This window comes from Lepus europaeus, chromosome 1, assembly GCF_033115175.1.
Source record: "Lepus europaeus isolate LE1 chromosome 1, mLepTim1.pri, whole genome shotgun sequence".
NCBI lineage: Eukaryota > Metazoa > Chordata > Mammalia > Lagomorpha > Leporidae > Lepus > Lepus europaeus.
This window is the reverse complement of record NC_084827.1, coordinates 182,491,371-182,506,865: the sequence shown is the minus strand read 5'-3', so window position 1 is coordinate 182,506,865 and position 15,495 is coordinate 182,491,371. Positions and strand designations below refer to the sequence as shown.

Here is a 15,495-nt window from a genome sequence, read left to right as displayed (position 1 = left end):
TGCTAGGTGTGTGTGAGTGTGGTCTGGCTCACGTGTCTCCAGGCTTGGTGTGTGTGAGTGTGGTCTAACTCACGTGTCTCCATGCTAGGGGTGTGTGAGTGTGGTCTAGCTCACGTGTCTCCATGCTAGGGGTGTGTGAGTGTGGTCTAGCTCACGTGTTTTCAGGCTAGGTGTGTGTGAGTGTGGTCTAGCTCACGTGTCTCCATGCTAGGTGTGTGTGAGTGTGGTCTGGCTCACGTGTCTCCATGCTAGGGGGGTGTGAGTGTGGTCTAGCTCACATGTCTCCATGCTAGGTGTGTGTGAGTGTGGTCTAACTCACGTGTCTCCATGCTAGGGGTGTGTGAGTGTGGTCTAGCTCACGTGTCTCCATGCTAGGGGTGTGTGAGTGTGGTCTGGCTCACGTGTCTCCAGGCTAGGTGTGTGTGAGTGTAGTCTAGCTCATGTGTCTCCATGCTAGGTGTGTGTGAGTGTGGTCTAGCTCACGTGTCTCCATGCTAGGCGTGTGTGAGTGTGATCTGGCTCATGTGTCTCCAGGCTAGGTGTGTGTGAGTGTGGTCTAGCTCACGTGTCTCCATGCTAGGCGTGTGTGAGTGTGATCTGGCTCATGTGTCTCCAGGCTAGGTGTGTGTGAGTGTGGTCTAGCTCACGTGTCTCCATGCTAGGTGTGTGTGTGTGTGGTCTGGCTCACGTGTCTCCATGCTAGGGGTGTGTGAGTGTGGTCTAGCTCACGTGTCTCCATTCTAGGTGTGAGTGTGGTCTATCTCATGTCTCCAGGCTAGGGGTGTGAGTGTGGTCTGGCTCACGTGTCTCCATGCTAGGTGTGTGTGAGTGTGGTCTAGCTCACGTGTTTCCAGGCTAGGAGTGTGTGAGTGTGGTCTAGCTCACGTGTCTCCATGCTAGGGGTGTGTGAGTGTGGTCTAGCTCATGTGTCTCCATGCTAGGTGTGTGTGAGTGTGGTCTAGCTCACGTGTCTCCATGCTAGGCGTGTGTGAGTGTGATCTGGCTCATGTGTCTCCAGGCTAGGTGTGAGTGTGGTCTGGCTCACGTGTCTCTAGGCTAGGTGTGAGTGTGGTCTAGCTCACGTGTCTCCAGGCTACGGGTGTGTGAGTGTGGTCTGGCTCATGTCTCCAGGCTAGGTGTGTGTGTGAGTGTGGTCTAGCTCACGTGTCTCCATGCTAGGCGTGTGTGAGTGTGGTCTGGCTCACGTGTCTCCAGGCTAGGTGTGAGTGTGGTCTGGCTCACGTGTCTCCAGGCTAGGGGTGAGTGTGGTCTAGCTCACGTGTCTCCATGCTAGGCGTGTGTGAGTGTGATCTGGCTCACGTGTCTCCAGGCTAGGTGTGAGTGTGGTCTGGCTCACGTGTCTCCATGCTAGGCGTGTGTGAGTCTGGTCTAGCTCACGTGTCTCCATGCTAGGTGTGTGTGAGTGTGGTCTAGCTCACGTGTCTCCATTCTAGGTGTGAGTGTGGTTTAGCTCATGTCTCCAGGCTAGGTGTGAGTGTGGTCTAGCTCACGTGTCTCCAGGCTAGGTGTGAGTGTGGTCTAGCTCATGTCTCCAGGCTAGGTGTGAGTGTGGTCTAGCTCACGTGTCTCCATGCTAGGCGTGTGTGAGTGTGGTCTGGCTCACGTGTTTCCAGGCTAGGGGTGTGTGAGTGTGGTCTAGCTCACGTGTTTCCAGGCTAGGGGTGTGTGAGTGTGGTCTAGCTCTCATGTTTCCAGGCTAGGTGTGTGTGAGTGTGGTCTAGCTCACGTGTCTCCATGCTAGGTGTGTGTGAGTGTGGTCTAGCTCACGTGTTTTCAGGCTAGGTGTGTGTGAGTGTGGTCTAGCTCACGTGTCTCCATGCTAGGTGTGTGTGAGTGTGGTCTAGCTCACGTGTCTCCATGCTAGGTGTGTGTGAGTGTGGTCTAGCTCACGTGTTTCCAGGCTAGGGGTGTGTGAGTGTGGTCTGGCTCACGTGTCTCCAGGCTAGGTGTGAGTGTGGTCTGGCTCACGTGTCTCCATGCTAGGTGTGTGTGAGTGTGGTCTAGCTCACGTGTCTCCATGCTAGGCGTGTGTGAGTGTGGTCTGGCTCACGTGTCTCCAGGCTAGGTGTGAGTGTGGTCTGGCTCACGTGTCTCCATGCTAGGTGTGTGTGAGTGTGGTCTAGCTCATGTGTCTCCATGCTAGGCGTGTGTGAGTGTGATCTGGCTCATGTGTCTCCAGGCTAGGTGTGAGTGTGGTCTAGCTCACGTGTCTCCAGGCTAGGTGTGAGTGTGGTCTAGCTCACGTGTCTCCAGGCTAGGTGTGTGTGAGTGTGGTCTAGCTCACGTGTCTCCAGGCTAGGTGTGTGTGTGTGGTCTAGTGAAGTCAAACAGCAGAGCCCCCAGTGAGGACCTGGGCACTGGGCACCTGTCCCCCGGGTGTAGACAGGTCTGACCGCATGGACTCGGAGGACTGGGGTGCTAGTGCGTCATCATGGCCTCTGGGTGCAGTGTGTAGCATGGTGAAGACGACGGCAGTGTTTATCATGCAGAGCCTCCGACAGCTGCAGGCGAAGAGGCAGCCTGGCCCGCCAGCCCCGGGACCCGCAGACAGGTCGGCGGTGCCCAGGGACCTGCACGGGAAAGAGAGGGAGAGATGGGGGCAACCTCTGCTGTGGGGTGGGGGAGCTGGTTGCCTGAGGCAGGGAAACCCTGAGATGAGAAATCGCATCCCTGCAACTCAGCCTCATGGGGAGGGGGGTGTGCTGCAGGGTGCAGGCCCCAGCATCCAGGCTGTCTGCGCGCAGTGGCCCTCGGGCACGGTGGGGACAGCGAGCTGTGTGGGCGCCAGCTCGGTGCAGCCGCTCGGTGCAGCGCCCTTAGACGCCGCAGGGTCAGCTCTCGTCGCCCTGGCAAACGGCGGCCACTGGCTGCGTGTGCGCACGTGGAGTGGGTGGGGGGCACACGCAGACTGCCTGCTCGCTGGGGGAGCAGGAGGACAGAGAGAACCGTGCTCTGAAAAGGAAGCTTGCGGAAGCAGAGGCCGGGCCAGCCCGTGCGCTCCTGAGTGTGTGCGTGAGCGGCTGTGCTGCGGGATCCGGACTTCTGAGCCGCTCGGGGAAGACCGCAGAGCTGTTGCTGCCTCCTGGGCCCTTCCAGGCGCTGTGGGTCCCTGACTGCCCCTGCCGGGGGCTCCTCATGGCCCTGGGCTCAGCCCTCATCCCTGAGCCAGGCCAGCGAGGGAGGGCTGGACGCAGCCTGTTCACCACCCTCATGGAAAACCTCGAGAAATCGTGGAAAGTCCACGGGGACGCCGGGGTCACAGGTCCAGGTCTCCGGCCAGCCTGTCGTGGCCACGCCCGAGTCAGGTCTCCGTGCTGTGGTGCACATGTGCACGTGTGTGAGTGAGTGAAGTGTCTCTTCACTTTATTGGTGGCCTAGAGAGCTGAAGGCAGTGCGCTTGCCTGAATGACAGCTGTCACTCATGAGCAGATCAGGGGGTAGGGCCCGTATTGGCAGCATCACGTGCCAGTAGCTGCCTGAGGTTTGTCCTAACAGTTCCAAAATACTAAGGTTGGAGTGATGCAGGGGCTAGCTGTGAAAAGAAAACGTGTCTAGATGGTGCTCCCTGCCCCCCTGCTGGGCTGCTCCAGGCCCTGGGAGGCTGCAGAAGCACCAGCCTTTCCACCAGGCTCCCAGCCTGGATCTACAAGATAAGAGCTTTACTCTCCAGAAGGCCGTTGTGCAGGTTCAGCTCCGTTTGCTCGAGCCGTTGATTGTGCAATGTGTAAGCAGCACCTCCTGGAACATGCCGGGCTGCACTGCACAGGCGCCGGGCCTTGGGGCGGGCGGGGGTAGGGGTGGCTTGGGTCTGGCAGCCACCGGGAGTCCAGAGTCCCTCTTGCTGGCTGGGCGTGGCCCGTCCTTGGGCAGTTTCAGTTTTGCAGGTCTGCTAAGTGGTGGGCTTCCAGCATCACACCCTGGTGTAGACCATGCCTGCTCTCACAGCAGCGGGGCGCCTGTTCTGGGTGCGATGTTTCCAGAACTTTCTGACGGTCTCTGTGCTTCTTCCTGCTTTCCTTCCCCCTCTGGTTGGTTTGCCGTGGCCTGTGGTCGCGTGTCATGGGCTCGTCTGTATCTGTAGTCCGTCCCCCCCCCCCCCCCCTTCGATCCCCTGGGAAAGCAGCAGGCTGCTGCCCCGCCCGCTCGCGCGTGCTGGGCGTGGAGGCGGCTGCCTGCTTGCTCCTGTCTGCCACGCAGGAACAGTGGGCTGTCAGAGCGCTTCTAAGGAGGGGGGTGGTGGATAGGACAGGGGCAGTGCCGTGGCGCTCTGTCCGCCCGGCGGAGCAGGCCGGTGCCCTCGCAGCCAGGCCCGTGGGCGCCCATGCTGAGCGTTGATGGAGCCCTTGGAGTCCGTTTTTCCCCTTGTACTCCATCGCTGGACCCGAGTCCCTGGCCGGCTGTGTGGGCAGCCTCTCTCCCACTCCCGGAGCTGCCTCTCGGCTCTTCTCCTGGGCTGCTCGCTAAGCCCCAGGCCTTGCCGCTGGGCAGCACGGCCCACCGTCCATCCACAAGGGCGCTGCCTTTTCTGTTCTTGCCTCACCTTTGACCTTTAGGTCCATGACCCATGCGTTTCAGTGTTCACAGTGGTGTCCTGTATGGGCTTAAGTCGTTTATTTTAGCATAGAGTAGCAGTTGGCCCGAGCACTGTTTGTTGAAAAGATCTTTTCTCCCTATGGATTTGGAGCAGAGCCATTGCTATATAATCAGATGACTGTAATTATGTTGGTCTCAATCTAGAATATTCTGCTCCGGTTTTATTTGTGTATTCTTACGCCTTAATTACATAAGTTTATGATAAACACTGATATCTGGTTGCAGAAGTCCTGAACTTGTTTTTCTTCAAGATTATTATTGTGGATCCTTGGTGTTTCTGTTTACAATTTAAAATTAACTTTCAGTTAAAAAATTCTGCTGGGATATTGATTGAACTGCCCTGATATTTGATTAATTTGGGGACCACAAAATCTCAGCCGTATTGGCTCTTCCAGTCCCTGTGACTTCTGTATATTTCAGTCTTTAATTTCACTTTTAATGTTTCGTGTGTTTCTACATAAAGCTCTTTTCCGTCTTTCCAGAGGCTCAGTCTGGGCTCTGGGCCGACACTGGGTGCCGGGAACACCATGGACTCGTGGAGGCTGGCTCTGCGCACTTGAGAAGGTTCTAGTCGTTGGCCCCTGTGTGGGCTGTCTCTGCACGGGGCTGTGGTTGTCCCTTGTGGAGAGCAGGCCTGAAAGGCCAGTGCCTCCCTTTTCTTACCGTCTTGCCCCCGCCAGGCTCCTTGCCCCGGTGTAGAGTGGACGGAGGTGGTAAGCTGGGCGCCCTGGCCAGGCTCCAGCGTAGGGTGGACGGAGGTGGTGAGCTTGGCATCCTGGCCAGGCTCCGTGCCCCAGCGTAGGGTGGATGGAGGTGGTGAGCTGGGCGTCCTGGCCAGGCTCCAGCGTAGGGTGGACACCCATTGGGGGTGTTCTCACTGGGGGTACTCCCGCTGTGGGTGTTCTCACTGTGAGGTGCTCTCACTGGGCGGGCTCCCACTGGCAGTGTTCTCACTGGGGGTGTTCTCACTGGGGTGCTCCCACCGGGGGTGTTCTCACTGGGGGTGCTCCTGTTGGGGGTGTTCTCACTGGGGGTGCTCCCACTGGGGGTGTTCTCACTGGGGGTGCTCCCACTGGGGGTGCTCTCACTGTGGGTGTTCTCACTGTGGGTGTTCTCACTGAGCTGCTCCCACTGGGGGTGCTTTCACTGTGGGTGTTCTCACTGTGGGTGCTCTCACTGTGAGGTGCTCTCACTGGGGGTGCTCCCGCTGGGGGTGTTCTCACTGGGGGTGCTCTCACTGTGGGGTGCTCTCGCTGGGGGTGCTCCCGCTGGGGGTGTTCTCACTGGGGGTGCTCTCACTGTGGGGTGCTCTCGCTGGGGGCACTCCCGCTGGGGGTGTTCTCACTGTGGGTGCTCTCACTGTGAGGTGCTCTCACTGGGGGCGCTCCCGCTGGGGGTGTTCTCACTGGGGGTGTTCTCACTGTGGGGTGCTCTCGCTGGGGGCACTCCCGCTGGGGGTGTTCTCACTGTGGGGTGCTCTCACTGGGGGTGTTCTCAATGGGCTGCTCCCACTGGGGGTGCTTTCACTGTGGGTGTTCTCACTGGGGGTGCTCTCACTGTGAGGTGCTCTCACTGGGGGCGCTCCCGCTGGGGGTGTTCTCACTGTGGTGTTCTCACTGGGCTGCTCTCACTGGGCGCGCTCCCGCTGGGGGTGTTCTCACTGTGGGTGCTCTCACTGGGGGCGCTCCCGCTGGGGGTGTTCTCACTGGGCTGCTCTCACTGGGCGCGCTCCCGCTGGGGGTGCTCTCACTGTGGGCACTCCCGCTGGGGGTGTTCTCACTGTGGGTGCTCTCACTGTGGGGTGCTCCCGCTGGGGGTGCTCTGTGAGAGGTCTCACTGAGTCCCGGCTGTCGGTCTTCTGCCCTTGACTGCTCGTTAGCTTTCTGTGGTCTCCTGTGATCCTCCCGCAGATAGCCCACGAGCTCCGTATGTTAACCAGATGTTCTGAGGGTTAAAAAGGTTCTTGGTCTTGCGTGTGACTTTAATTTCCTAACTGTGCCCCGACCCCCCCCTGCAGGCCTCGGAGGCGCGGGGCAGCCCGAGACTTCAGGCCCACAAACTAATATCTGGAAGCATGGTGTAACCTCGAAAGCGCAGAGGACTGTGTGTGCCGCTCGCATCCCCTCAGCCCCTTGGGGGAGGTTTTGGAGCTGGACCCAGGAAAGCTTTGTAACAGTCTCATTCGGCTCGTGCTTCCGTGGTGCGCCTACCAGGGGTCCAGCGGGTCATCTGGTCCCTGCTGCCACCAAGGTTACCCTCCGGCTGGGGGCAGAGGGGCTGCCAGAAAGGAAAAATAAATATAAAAGTCAATATGTAATACAGGATCAGAACTGGAGAAGGGCTTCACAGGGCAAGGAGGTGGGGTACAGGGGGATGTGTGGCCAGCAGCATCCTCTCTGGGGAGGTGGGGAGGTGTGGGAGAGTGTCCTGGCACTGGGGGGGGGGGTACGGGGGGATGCATGGCCAGCAGCGGCCTCTCTGGGGGAGGTGGGGAGGTGTGGGAGAGCGTCCTGGCACTGGGGGGGGGTACGGGGGGATGCATGGCCAGCAGTGGCCTCTCAGGGGAGGTGGGGAGGCGTGGGAGAGCGTCCTAGTGCTGGGGGGGGGGCAGGGGGATGCGTGGCCAGCAGCGGCCTCTCTGGGGAGGTGGGGAGGTGTGGGAGAGCGTCCTAGTGCTGGGGGGGTACAGGGGCTGGTGCGTGGCCAGCAGTGGCCTCTCCGGGGAGGTGGGGAGGTATGGGAGAGCGTCCTAGTGCTGGGGGGGTACAGGGGCTGGTGCGTGGCCAGCAGTGGCCTCTCGGGGGAGGTGGGGGGTGTGGGAGAGCGTCCTAGTGCTGGGGGGGTACAGGGGCTGTGTGTGTGGCCAGCAGTGGCCTCTCCGGGGACGTGGGGAGCGGTGGGAAGTGTGTGTCTGCTGCATGGTTCTTCAGAGCCTTCCTGCTGACGAGCAGTTTGGAAACTGCAGGGGAACTTCCCACAGCAGACTCACTGCAGCCTGATGCCTGTAGGGGACAGGCAGGCCCAGAGAGGACGGGACGCTGGGCCGAGGTCACTCAGCAGTTTGTGGCGACGCTGGGCCACACGTAGCTCGGGGCTCGCGACTCCCCGTCCAGTGCCTCCTTTGGTCAGGGGCAGGAGTGTGGAAGGCCAGGTGCGTCTCTGTTTGCTCTCGCGGGATTTTCAGGCGAGCGCAGGAGCAGATGCGAAGCAGGTGTGCCAGCAGGTGTAGTGGCAGATGGGTTGGGGTGTGGCACGTGTCCTGTCTCGGGCTGCACATGACGTCTGCAGGCCTCCTGTGGCCATCTCTGGCGTGTGTCTGCCCAGTCCTTGTCTCTCTTCTGCCCACGGCAGGGGTCCGTTTCCCCTGGGCATGACCCCCTTTCCCTCTTGCTGGACTCCCTTGGCTGGGGCTGCTGGCCGAGCTGTCTCATCCCCACCGGAGAGGTGGGACTCTGCGCAGGCCGGCGGATGTGGTCTCCTGGGACGTGACTCTGGGACGAAGGTCCTGCGGGACTGCCCCTCCCTTCCCGCCCCGGTGCTCCCCAGCTCTGCGGCTCCCTTCCCGCACCTCTGGCTGCCTGGATCACGCACAGAGCGTCCTGGCATTGCAGTGCCCCTCGGGCCTGTGTGCCGTGTCCAGAGTCGTCTGACCTCTGCTTTGGGCACTTGGCGGTCTGCTGCCTGCTGCAGAGAGAAGGCCTCGCGGACCGTGGGCCTTGAGCTCTGGCCAGCAGGTCTAGGGCAGCTCCTCAGCCTCCTGGCTCAGGGCTGCTTGCAGCCTTCGCTTCTCTACCTGCCAGCCCCCTGCGGCTTCACCAGCAGCACAGGCCGGGTTCGTGGCTGAGTGGAGGGGTGTTCTCAGAAACCTGCCGTGGACCTGTTCCCCTGGGTAGCCAGGATCCAGCGTGCCGAGAGCCACTGTGGTCTGCCCAGAGCAGCACTCTGAGCAGGGGTCTCCGAGGTGTTTCTCACGAACAAGCCTGTGGCGTTCCGAGGGTGGACAGCCCCACGTTGCACGGTGGGATTGTGAGGGTGTCAGTGAATGGACGACGAGATGGGAGCTTCACACATTCACCAAGAAGTGCAGCGAAGCGATGAGTTTACTTTGATGTAAACAAAGTGGAAACCTGTGCGTATTTCCCAATCTGCACTTTTCGTGGACTTAGCTGAAGCCAGCGGAGGGTGCTGGTGCTGATCCCCGGGGCCTGGCCTGGGGCTGCTTCTGCTCCTGGCTTTACTTTGTCTACGTTTGGGTTCCTAGAACACAAAAGTCTTCCTTTTTAAGCAAGGGACATTTACATCAAAATCCTTTACAGTGCTTTTTTTTTCCCATTTAAAAAATTTGTGTTTATTACTCTTCATGTGATCAAAACATTAACAATTAAAACCAACCAGGATGTAGGGAGCCCCAAATACTGATCGAACACAAATACTAACCGATGGGTGGAGCCTGCTTCAGACACAGCCCGGCTGTGCCGTGGTGGGTGGGGAAGCAGAGGACGGGGTCTCGGGGGGTGCCGCCCCGGTGGCCACGGTTTGAGCTGCGGGATAAATAACGACCCTGTTGGGTTGCCGGCACAGAGTGAGATGAGCATGCGTGGGCCCACGTGGTGTGCATGGAGATACAGAGGTGGAGCTGGTGCTTGCCCAGTTCTGCGGACAAACGCAGAGCAGGGGAAGCTGGGAGTCCTGGCCCCTGAGCACAGCCGGGGGTTTGGCAGTCCGGGTGTCTGAGGCCGTGTGGGTGTTGTCTGAGTCGTGGGGCTGGCGGCGGTCGGCTGTTCTCAGCGCTGCCTGTTGCCCTCGCGTGTCTGTGTGGGCTGCACGTCAGCCCCTCCCGGTGCCACTAGTGATTTCTGTTGCTGGTTTTCTTACCAGTCTGGATTATCAGTTTTTGTTCTCCAAGAGTCAGCTTGTAGTTGTACTGCGTTTCCCCCTCTCTACCTCATGGATTCCTGCACTTTGTTTTCTGCTTCTTTTGGGTTTAATTTGTTCTGTTTGTGATTTCTTAAGGTGGGACGTGAAGGTCAGGGAGTTGAGGCCTTTCCTGACGTAGGCGTCTGGTTCTGTGCTTCCTCGCAAGCGCTGCCAGTTCCAGTCATTCTGAACACTCTTGTTTCTGTGGAACCTTCTCCTTGGGCCGTGGGTTCTGTTACTGAGTCCGCGCGTACTCGGCTTGGCAGGTGATTCCTGCTTTCTAGTGCGCTTTCAGTGTGGTCTGAAAATGTCCTTGAGCCTGGACCCTGCCCGTTCGCTGCGATTCCGTGACGGCTCAGAAGGTGCTGCGTGTGGGGGTGCTCCGTGTGTCCAGGGGCGTGTGGAGCCCAGGTGGCCTTGCGCCCCGTTGGTCTGCGCTGTGCCTACTCGTTTTCTGTCCAGTTGCCCTACAGTTCCCGAGAGCCAGTGTTGAAGCTCCCGCCTCTGATGCACTTCTTCCTGTGCTCCAGCGCCAGGCTCTGCGTCCCGGCACAAGGGTGTGCGTGGGCCCTGTGCGCGTGGAACTCCTCCTGCATCCTGCCGCTGCTCTGGTACTGGTGTAACCGTTACTGCTCTCTCTGCCCAGTTTTGCATGGCCCGTCTTTTTCCATCTCTATTCTTGGTCTGTTTGTGTCTTCAGACAGCTATATGTCCCTGGAGGCCCGCGACAGGTTCTGAGAAACACGTCACCGTGTGCGCATCCTAGAGAGAGCCTCGGCAACGGAGATGGCTGTGCAGTCACCGGGCGCTCCGTCCACCGGGGACCCCGGGGTGCGCCTCCCTGAAATCGCCGGGCGCTCCATCCTCCGGGGCCGCGGGGTGCGCCTCCCTGAAACCGCCGGACGCTCCATCCGCTGGGCCCCGGGGTGCGCCTCCCTGAAATCGCCGGGCGCTCCATCCTCCGGGGCCCCCGGGGTGCGCCTCCCTGAAATCGCCAGACGCTCCATCTGCTGGGGCCCCCGGGGTGCGCCGTCTCCTTGGCTGAGAGTTCTTCCGTGGCCCGATTGTGGCTTCCTTGGGGCCGCCCGTGTGGCCCCCTAGCCCTGGGCCTCTGCTCCCCCACGGATTCCTCCTCACCCCTCCGTCTGCTCTGCCGACCTCTGCCCTGACGTGGGCATTGACAGGAGTGAGTTCCGTTGTCCCCAAGTCAGTAGCTTAGGAGCTTTCATTCTTCCTTTTATCTTCGTCCGTCTTGCTGTTGCTCTACATTCACTGCACTTTCTATTTATTAGGAGTGCGATGTGTCTAGACCACCACAGTGTTTTTCATCTGACTTAGGATTGATTTGTTTTTAGCGCCTTGGTTGTGAACTCACGCAGTGTGGAGTGGTCTCTGCCCTCCCGTGTCTCCTGAGCCCTGGTGATGTGGCGGTGTCACAGTGTATGAGGCTCGTGCAGACACAGACCTCCTGTTCTGTTGAGGGTGCAGCTGGGACCCGAGTCCTGGGAGACCCTGGCCGTGAGGCGAGGCACCGCCTGTGCCGCACGCGCGGCTCTGGGAGGCACGTGGACCTGAGGGGTGGGCCTCTGGTCTGGGCTCGGGCTGTTCTGCTTTGAGGACAGTGAACAGGGCTGACCCCGCCGTGGGGTCTGGCACAGAGCTGTCCCAGGAGGTGGGGAGAAGGAAGCGCCCTGGAATGCGAAGAGTGGGCCTCAGTCTAAATTGCAAAAAGCGTTTTGCTGGGAGAAGCGCTGGCCGGGCAGCTGGGGCAGAGCCGCAGGGAGCTGACGGTGGAGTGTGCAGAGCCCAGGGCTCCATGAACTCACGCAGAGGCCGCACTCGGGAGAGCGCCTGGGACCGCAGGAAAAACAGCAGATGTGTGGACTGGGAGGGAGGCCAGGTGCGGGGCACAGAGTCCAGCCACGCAGCGCTGGGATCTCCGGAGGAGCATGAGCAGGTGTAACTGGAGGAGGAAGACCTGTGTTTCAAGCAAGAAGAGCAGAAAGACACGCTGAGCTCGGCGTCCTCTGGCCACAGCCTGAGCTTCAAGACTGAAGGACGCAGCGTGCAGGCAGCATCCGGGTGGGAGAAATGACGGCAGCCACCCCAGCGCCCGAGCTTCCCCTGGAAAGGAAGACGGCGAGGCTGGGCGGCAGCTCGCCGAGCAGCGTGGAGCACGGGGCAGGGGCCGCCCTGGGCTGGGGCTGCCCTGGGCCCAGGACTCCCACCCACCGACGTAGGGTTTCCTGGAAGGAGACACAGTCATCTGAGGTTTCTGCGTTGCCTCCAGGAAAATGCGCTGCTTCCCCATCTAGACGTGCTTGGACATTCGCAGCCTGAGGGGGTAGATGGTGTGCCTTCCGAGGAAGGCCCAGAAATGGAGCAGTAGCCGTAGAGATGCAGACAGTCATGGCCGCCTGGAGACCGCCTGGGGGCTGCCCGCCGGGTAGTGCCTCACACGATGGGCGGGTGGGCCTCTGTGCTCACAAGCACCAGAAACAGTTTCTACCACCAATGCAGACCAGATAGGAACCTGTTACAAGGTACCACCACTGCAGAGGAGGGACCTGCCACACTGTCACCACACTGTCACCACACTGCAGAGGGACCTGTCACACTGTCCACACTGCAGAGGGACCTGTCACACTGTCAGCACACTGCAGAGAGGGACCTGCCACACTGTACACACTGCAGAGGGACCTGCCACACTGTCCACACTGCAGAGGGACCTGTCACACTGTCCATACTGCAGAGGGACCTGCCACACTGTCACCACACTGCAGAGGGACCTGTCACACTGTCCACACTGCAGAGGGACCTGCCACACTGTCCACACTGCAGAGGGACCTGCCACACTATCACCACTGCAGAGGGACCTGTCACACTGTCCACACTGCAGAGGGACCTGTCACACTGTCACCACTGCAGAGGGACCTGCCACACTGTCACCACAGTGCAGAGGGACCTGCCACACTGTCCACACTGCAGAGGGACCTGCCATGCTGTCCACACTGCAGAGAGGGACCTGTCACGCTGTCCACACTGCAGAGGGACCTGTCACACTGTCCACACTGCAGAGAGGGACCTGTCACACTGTCACCACACTGCAGAGGGACCTGCCACACTGTCCACACTGCAGAGAGGGACCTGCCACACTGTCACCACACTGCAGAGGGACCTGTCACACTGTCCACACTGCAGAGGGACCTGCCATGCTGTCACCACTGCAGAGAGGGACCTGCCACACTGTACACACTGCAGAGGGACCTGTCACACTGTCCACACTGCAGAGGGACCTGTCACACTGTCACCACTGCAGAGAGGGACCTGCCACACTGTCACCACTGCAGAGAGGGACCTGCCACACTGTACACACTGCAGAGGGACCTGTCACACTGTCCACACTGCAGAGAGGGACCTGTCACACTGTCCACACTGCAGAGAGGGACCTGTCACACTGTCCACACTGCAGAGGGACCTGCCACACTGTCCACACTGCAGAGGGACCTGTCACACTGTCCACACTGCAGAGGGGCCTGTCACACTGTCCACACTGCAGAGGGGCCTGTCACACTGTCACCACACTGCAGAGGGACCTGTCACACTGTCCACACTGCAGAGGGACCTGTCACACTGTCCACACTGCAGAGAGGGACCTGCCATGCTGTCCACACTGCAGAGGGACCTGTCACACTGTCCACACTGCAGAGGGGCCTGTCACACTGTCCACACTGCAGAGGGACCTGTCACACTGTCACCACACTGCAGAGGGACCTGTCACACTGTCACCACACTGCAGAGAGGGACCTGTCACACTGTCACCACACTGCAGAGAGGGACCTGTCACACTGTCCACACTGCAGAGGGACCTGTCTCACTGTACACACTGCAGAGGGGCCTGTCACACTGTACACACTGCAGAGAGGGACCTGTCACACTCACCACACTGCAGAGGGACCTGTCACACTGTCCACACTGCAGAGGGACCTGCCACACTGTCCACACTGCAGAGAGGGACCTGTCACACTGTCCACACTGCAGAGGGACCTGCCACACTGTCACCACTGCAGAGGGACCTGTCACACTGTCCACACTGCAGAGAGGGACCTGCCATGCTGTCCACACTGCAGAGGGACCTGCCACATGTGGAAGGGAGAGGTGCACGACACAGAGGCCTTGGAAAGCCCTTGAGCTGCGATCTGCTGGGTTCCCGTGGTGGGCGTGGGTGGACAGTTCCCCTTCAGGCGCTCCTTCTCCATGGCTGTGACCCATTGAGGAGAGAATTTGGTGAGCTCAGCTGGCTTCCCAACCACCGCTGGCCCGGGGCGGGGCCCTGAGGCCTGTCGGCTCATCAGACCCTCGCGGTGGGGAGGGTGGCTGTGCCCCCACGGCAGCGCACAGTCCTGGACAGTCTTCCCGGGAGTCTTCGGTGACGGCGCACCCAGCTGGCTGGCCCACCAGCAAGACTGAGCAGACGGCGGCACAGCCTCCAGCGATGTGGGCGGCAGGAAAGGACCGGTGCGGGGCAGCTGCGGACCCTGCAGCGCTGGGTCCCTGGGCGGTGTTGGAAGTGCCTGCCGGGGATGTGCCGGTGCCACTCCTTGAATCACAAGACGAGAAACAGCAGAGAATTCGGTGATGAGGCCGCGACCCGGGGGCCTGTTGAAGCTGTGACGTTGAGCGAGGGGAGGTTAGAGTTCAGCTCCGTGGATGTAGGCTGGGTGGCGTGCAGAAAGGACCTGGGCGGTGGGAGCTCAGTGACTTCCCTTCACGTTCATTCCACGACGCAGTGCAACTCAGAATCATTGTTATTTGCAAAGTGGGAAGAGTGACAAAGAGAAGGCGAGAGACAGGGATAAAGACGGGAGGGGAGAGAGAGCACCCCATCTGCTGGTTCATTCTCAAATGTGCAAAAGCCCCCGGCCCGGGGCTGAAGCTGGGAGCCGGGAATGGGATCCAGTTCTTGCGGGTGGCAGGAACCTAACTGCTTGAGCTGTCACCGCGGCAGGAAGCCGGTGTCTGGTGCTGGGAGTGAGTCCCGGGTACCGAGATGGGGCACAGGCATGTTAGCCACTAGGCTGGACAGCCACTCCTGAACATGTTTGTGTTGGCTGGAAGCCGTCTGTTTCCTCTCAGATGCGTGGTGGTGGGGAGGCTTCTGGAGGGTGAGGGTGGTGTCTCTGGGTCAGTTTTCAACCAGGGGTCCTGGCACCCTGGCGGCATTCGGCTTTTGAGATGCTTTTGCTTGTCAAGACCAGGGGGTGCCCCGGCACATGATGGGTGGGGGCCAGGGATGCTGCCGTCTTGTGATGGCCAGGACAGCCCCCCAGCCAACGACTACACATCCATCCCAAAACATCGGCAGTGCTGAGGCCCAGAAACCCTGCGCCCAGGAGACACATCCCCACGCAATATGATTGACTGACAGAAACCCCAGAGGGCGCGTGTGGTAGCCGCGTCCTGTGCGAGCTGTGTGGCGCTGTGGATAGCAGGTGCACAGTCCGACTGAAGCCCCTCTTCTCTTTTTGCCTACGCAGGTTCGCCCGCTGGAAGCCGGCTGAGGACCTCCGCTCTCCTCCTGGATTACTTGGCTCCCAGGGCCTTGTCCGCCAGGACGGCCGTGGCCAGCCCTCGCCGCGCCCCTGCTCCCGCGTCTGTTGCTGAAGTTGGATCTCGGTGGGAGCTGCTTTCGTGGAGAGTTTGAGCCATTTGAATCACTTGGAGTAGACGCAGCTAGCAATGAGCTCCCAAAGCCACCCAGGTAGGCCGCTCTGTGGTTTTCGGGGCGAACACTGGGCTTTTTTTTTCTACCCCCGCCCCGATAACAGAATGAAGTTACTTGTGACTGCAGCCTGTGGCTGGATTTCAGTCTCTCGGTCATGGTTACTGCTGGTTTGCTGGATTTCAGTCTCTCGGTCATGGTTACTGCCTGTGGCTGGATTTCAGTCTCTCGGTCATGGTTAC

At 60.1% G+C, this 15,495-nt stretch overlaps 1 protein-coding gene across 2 annotated transcripts in view; it reads left to right on the top strand.

Moving 5' to 3' along the window:
• Positions 1–15,495, top strand: part of HDAC4 (histone deacetylase 4) — a 326,302-nt gene that overhangs the window by 20,833 nt on the left and 289,974 nt on the right. The window contains exons 1-2 of one of the 2 annotated variants that reach the window (XM_062193956.1): positions 13,952–14,221; positions 15,069–15,292. In XM_062193956.1, coding sequence (XP_062049940.1) covers positions 15,271–15,292 — 22 coding nt within the window. In that variant the 5' untranslated portion in view covers positions 13,952–14,221; positions 15,069–15,270. Of the gene's footprint in view, positions 1–13,951; positions 14,222–15,068; positions 15,293–15,495 lie in introns of those variants that run through there. The other variant, XM_062193964.1, reaches the window with a different exon arrangement.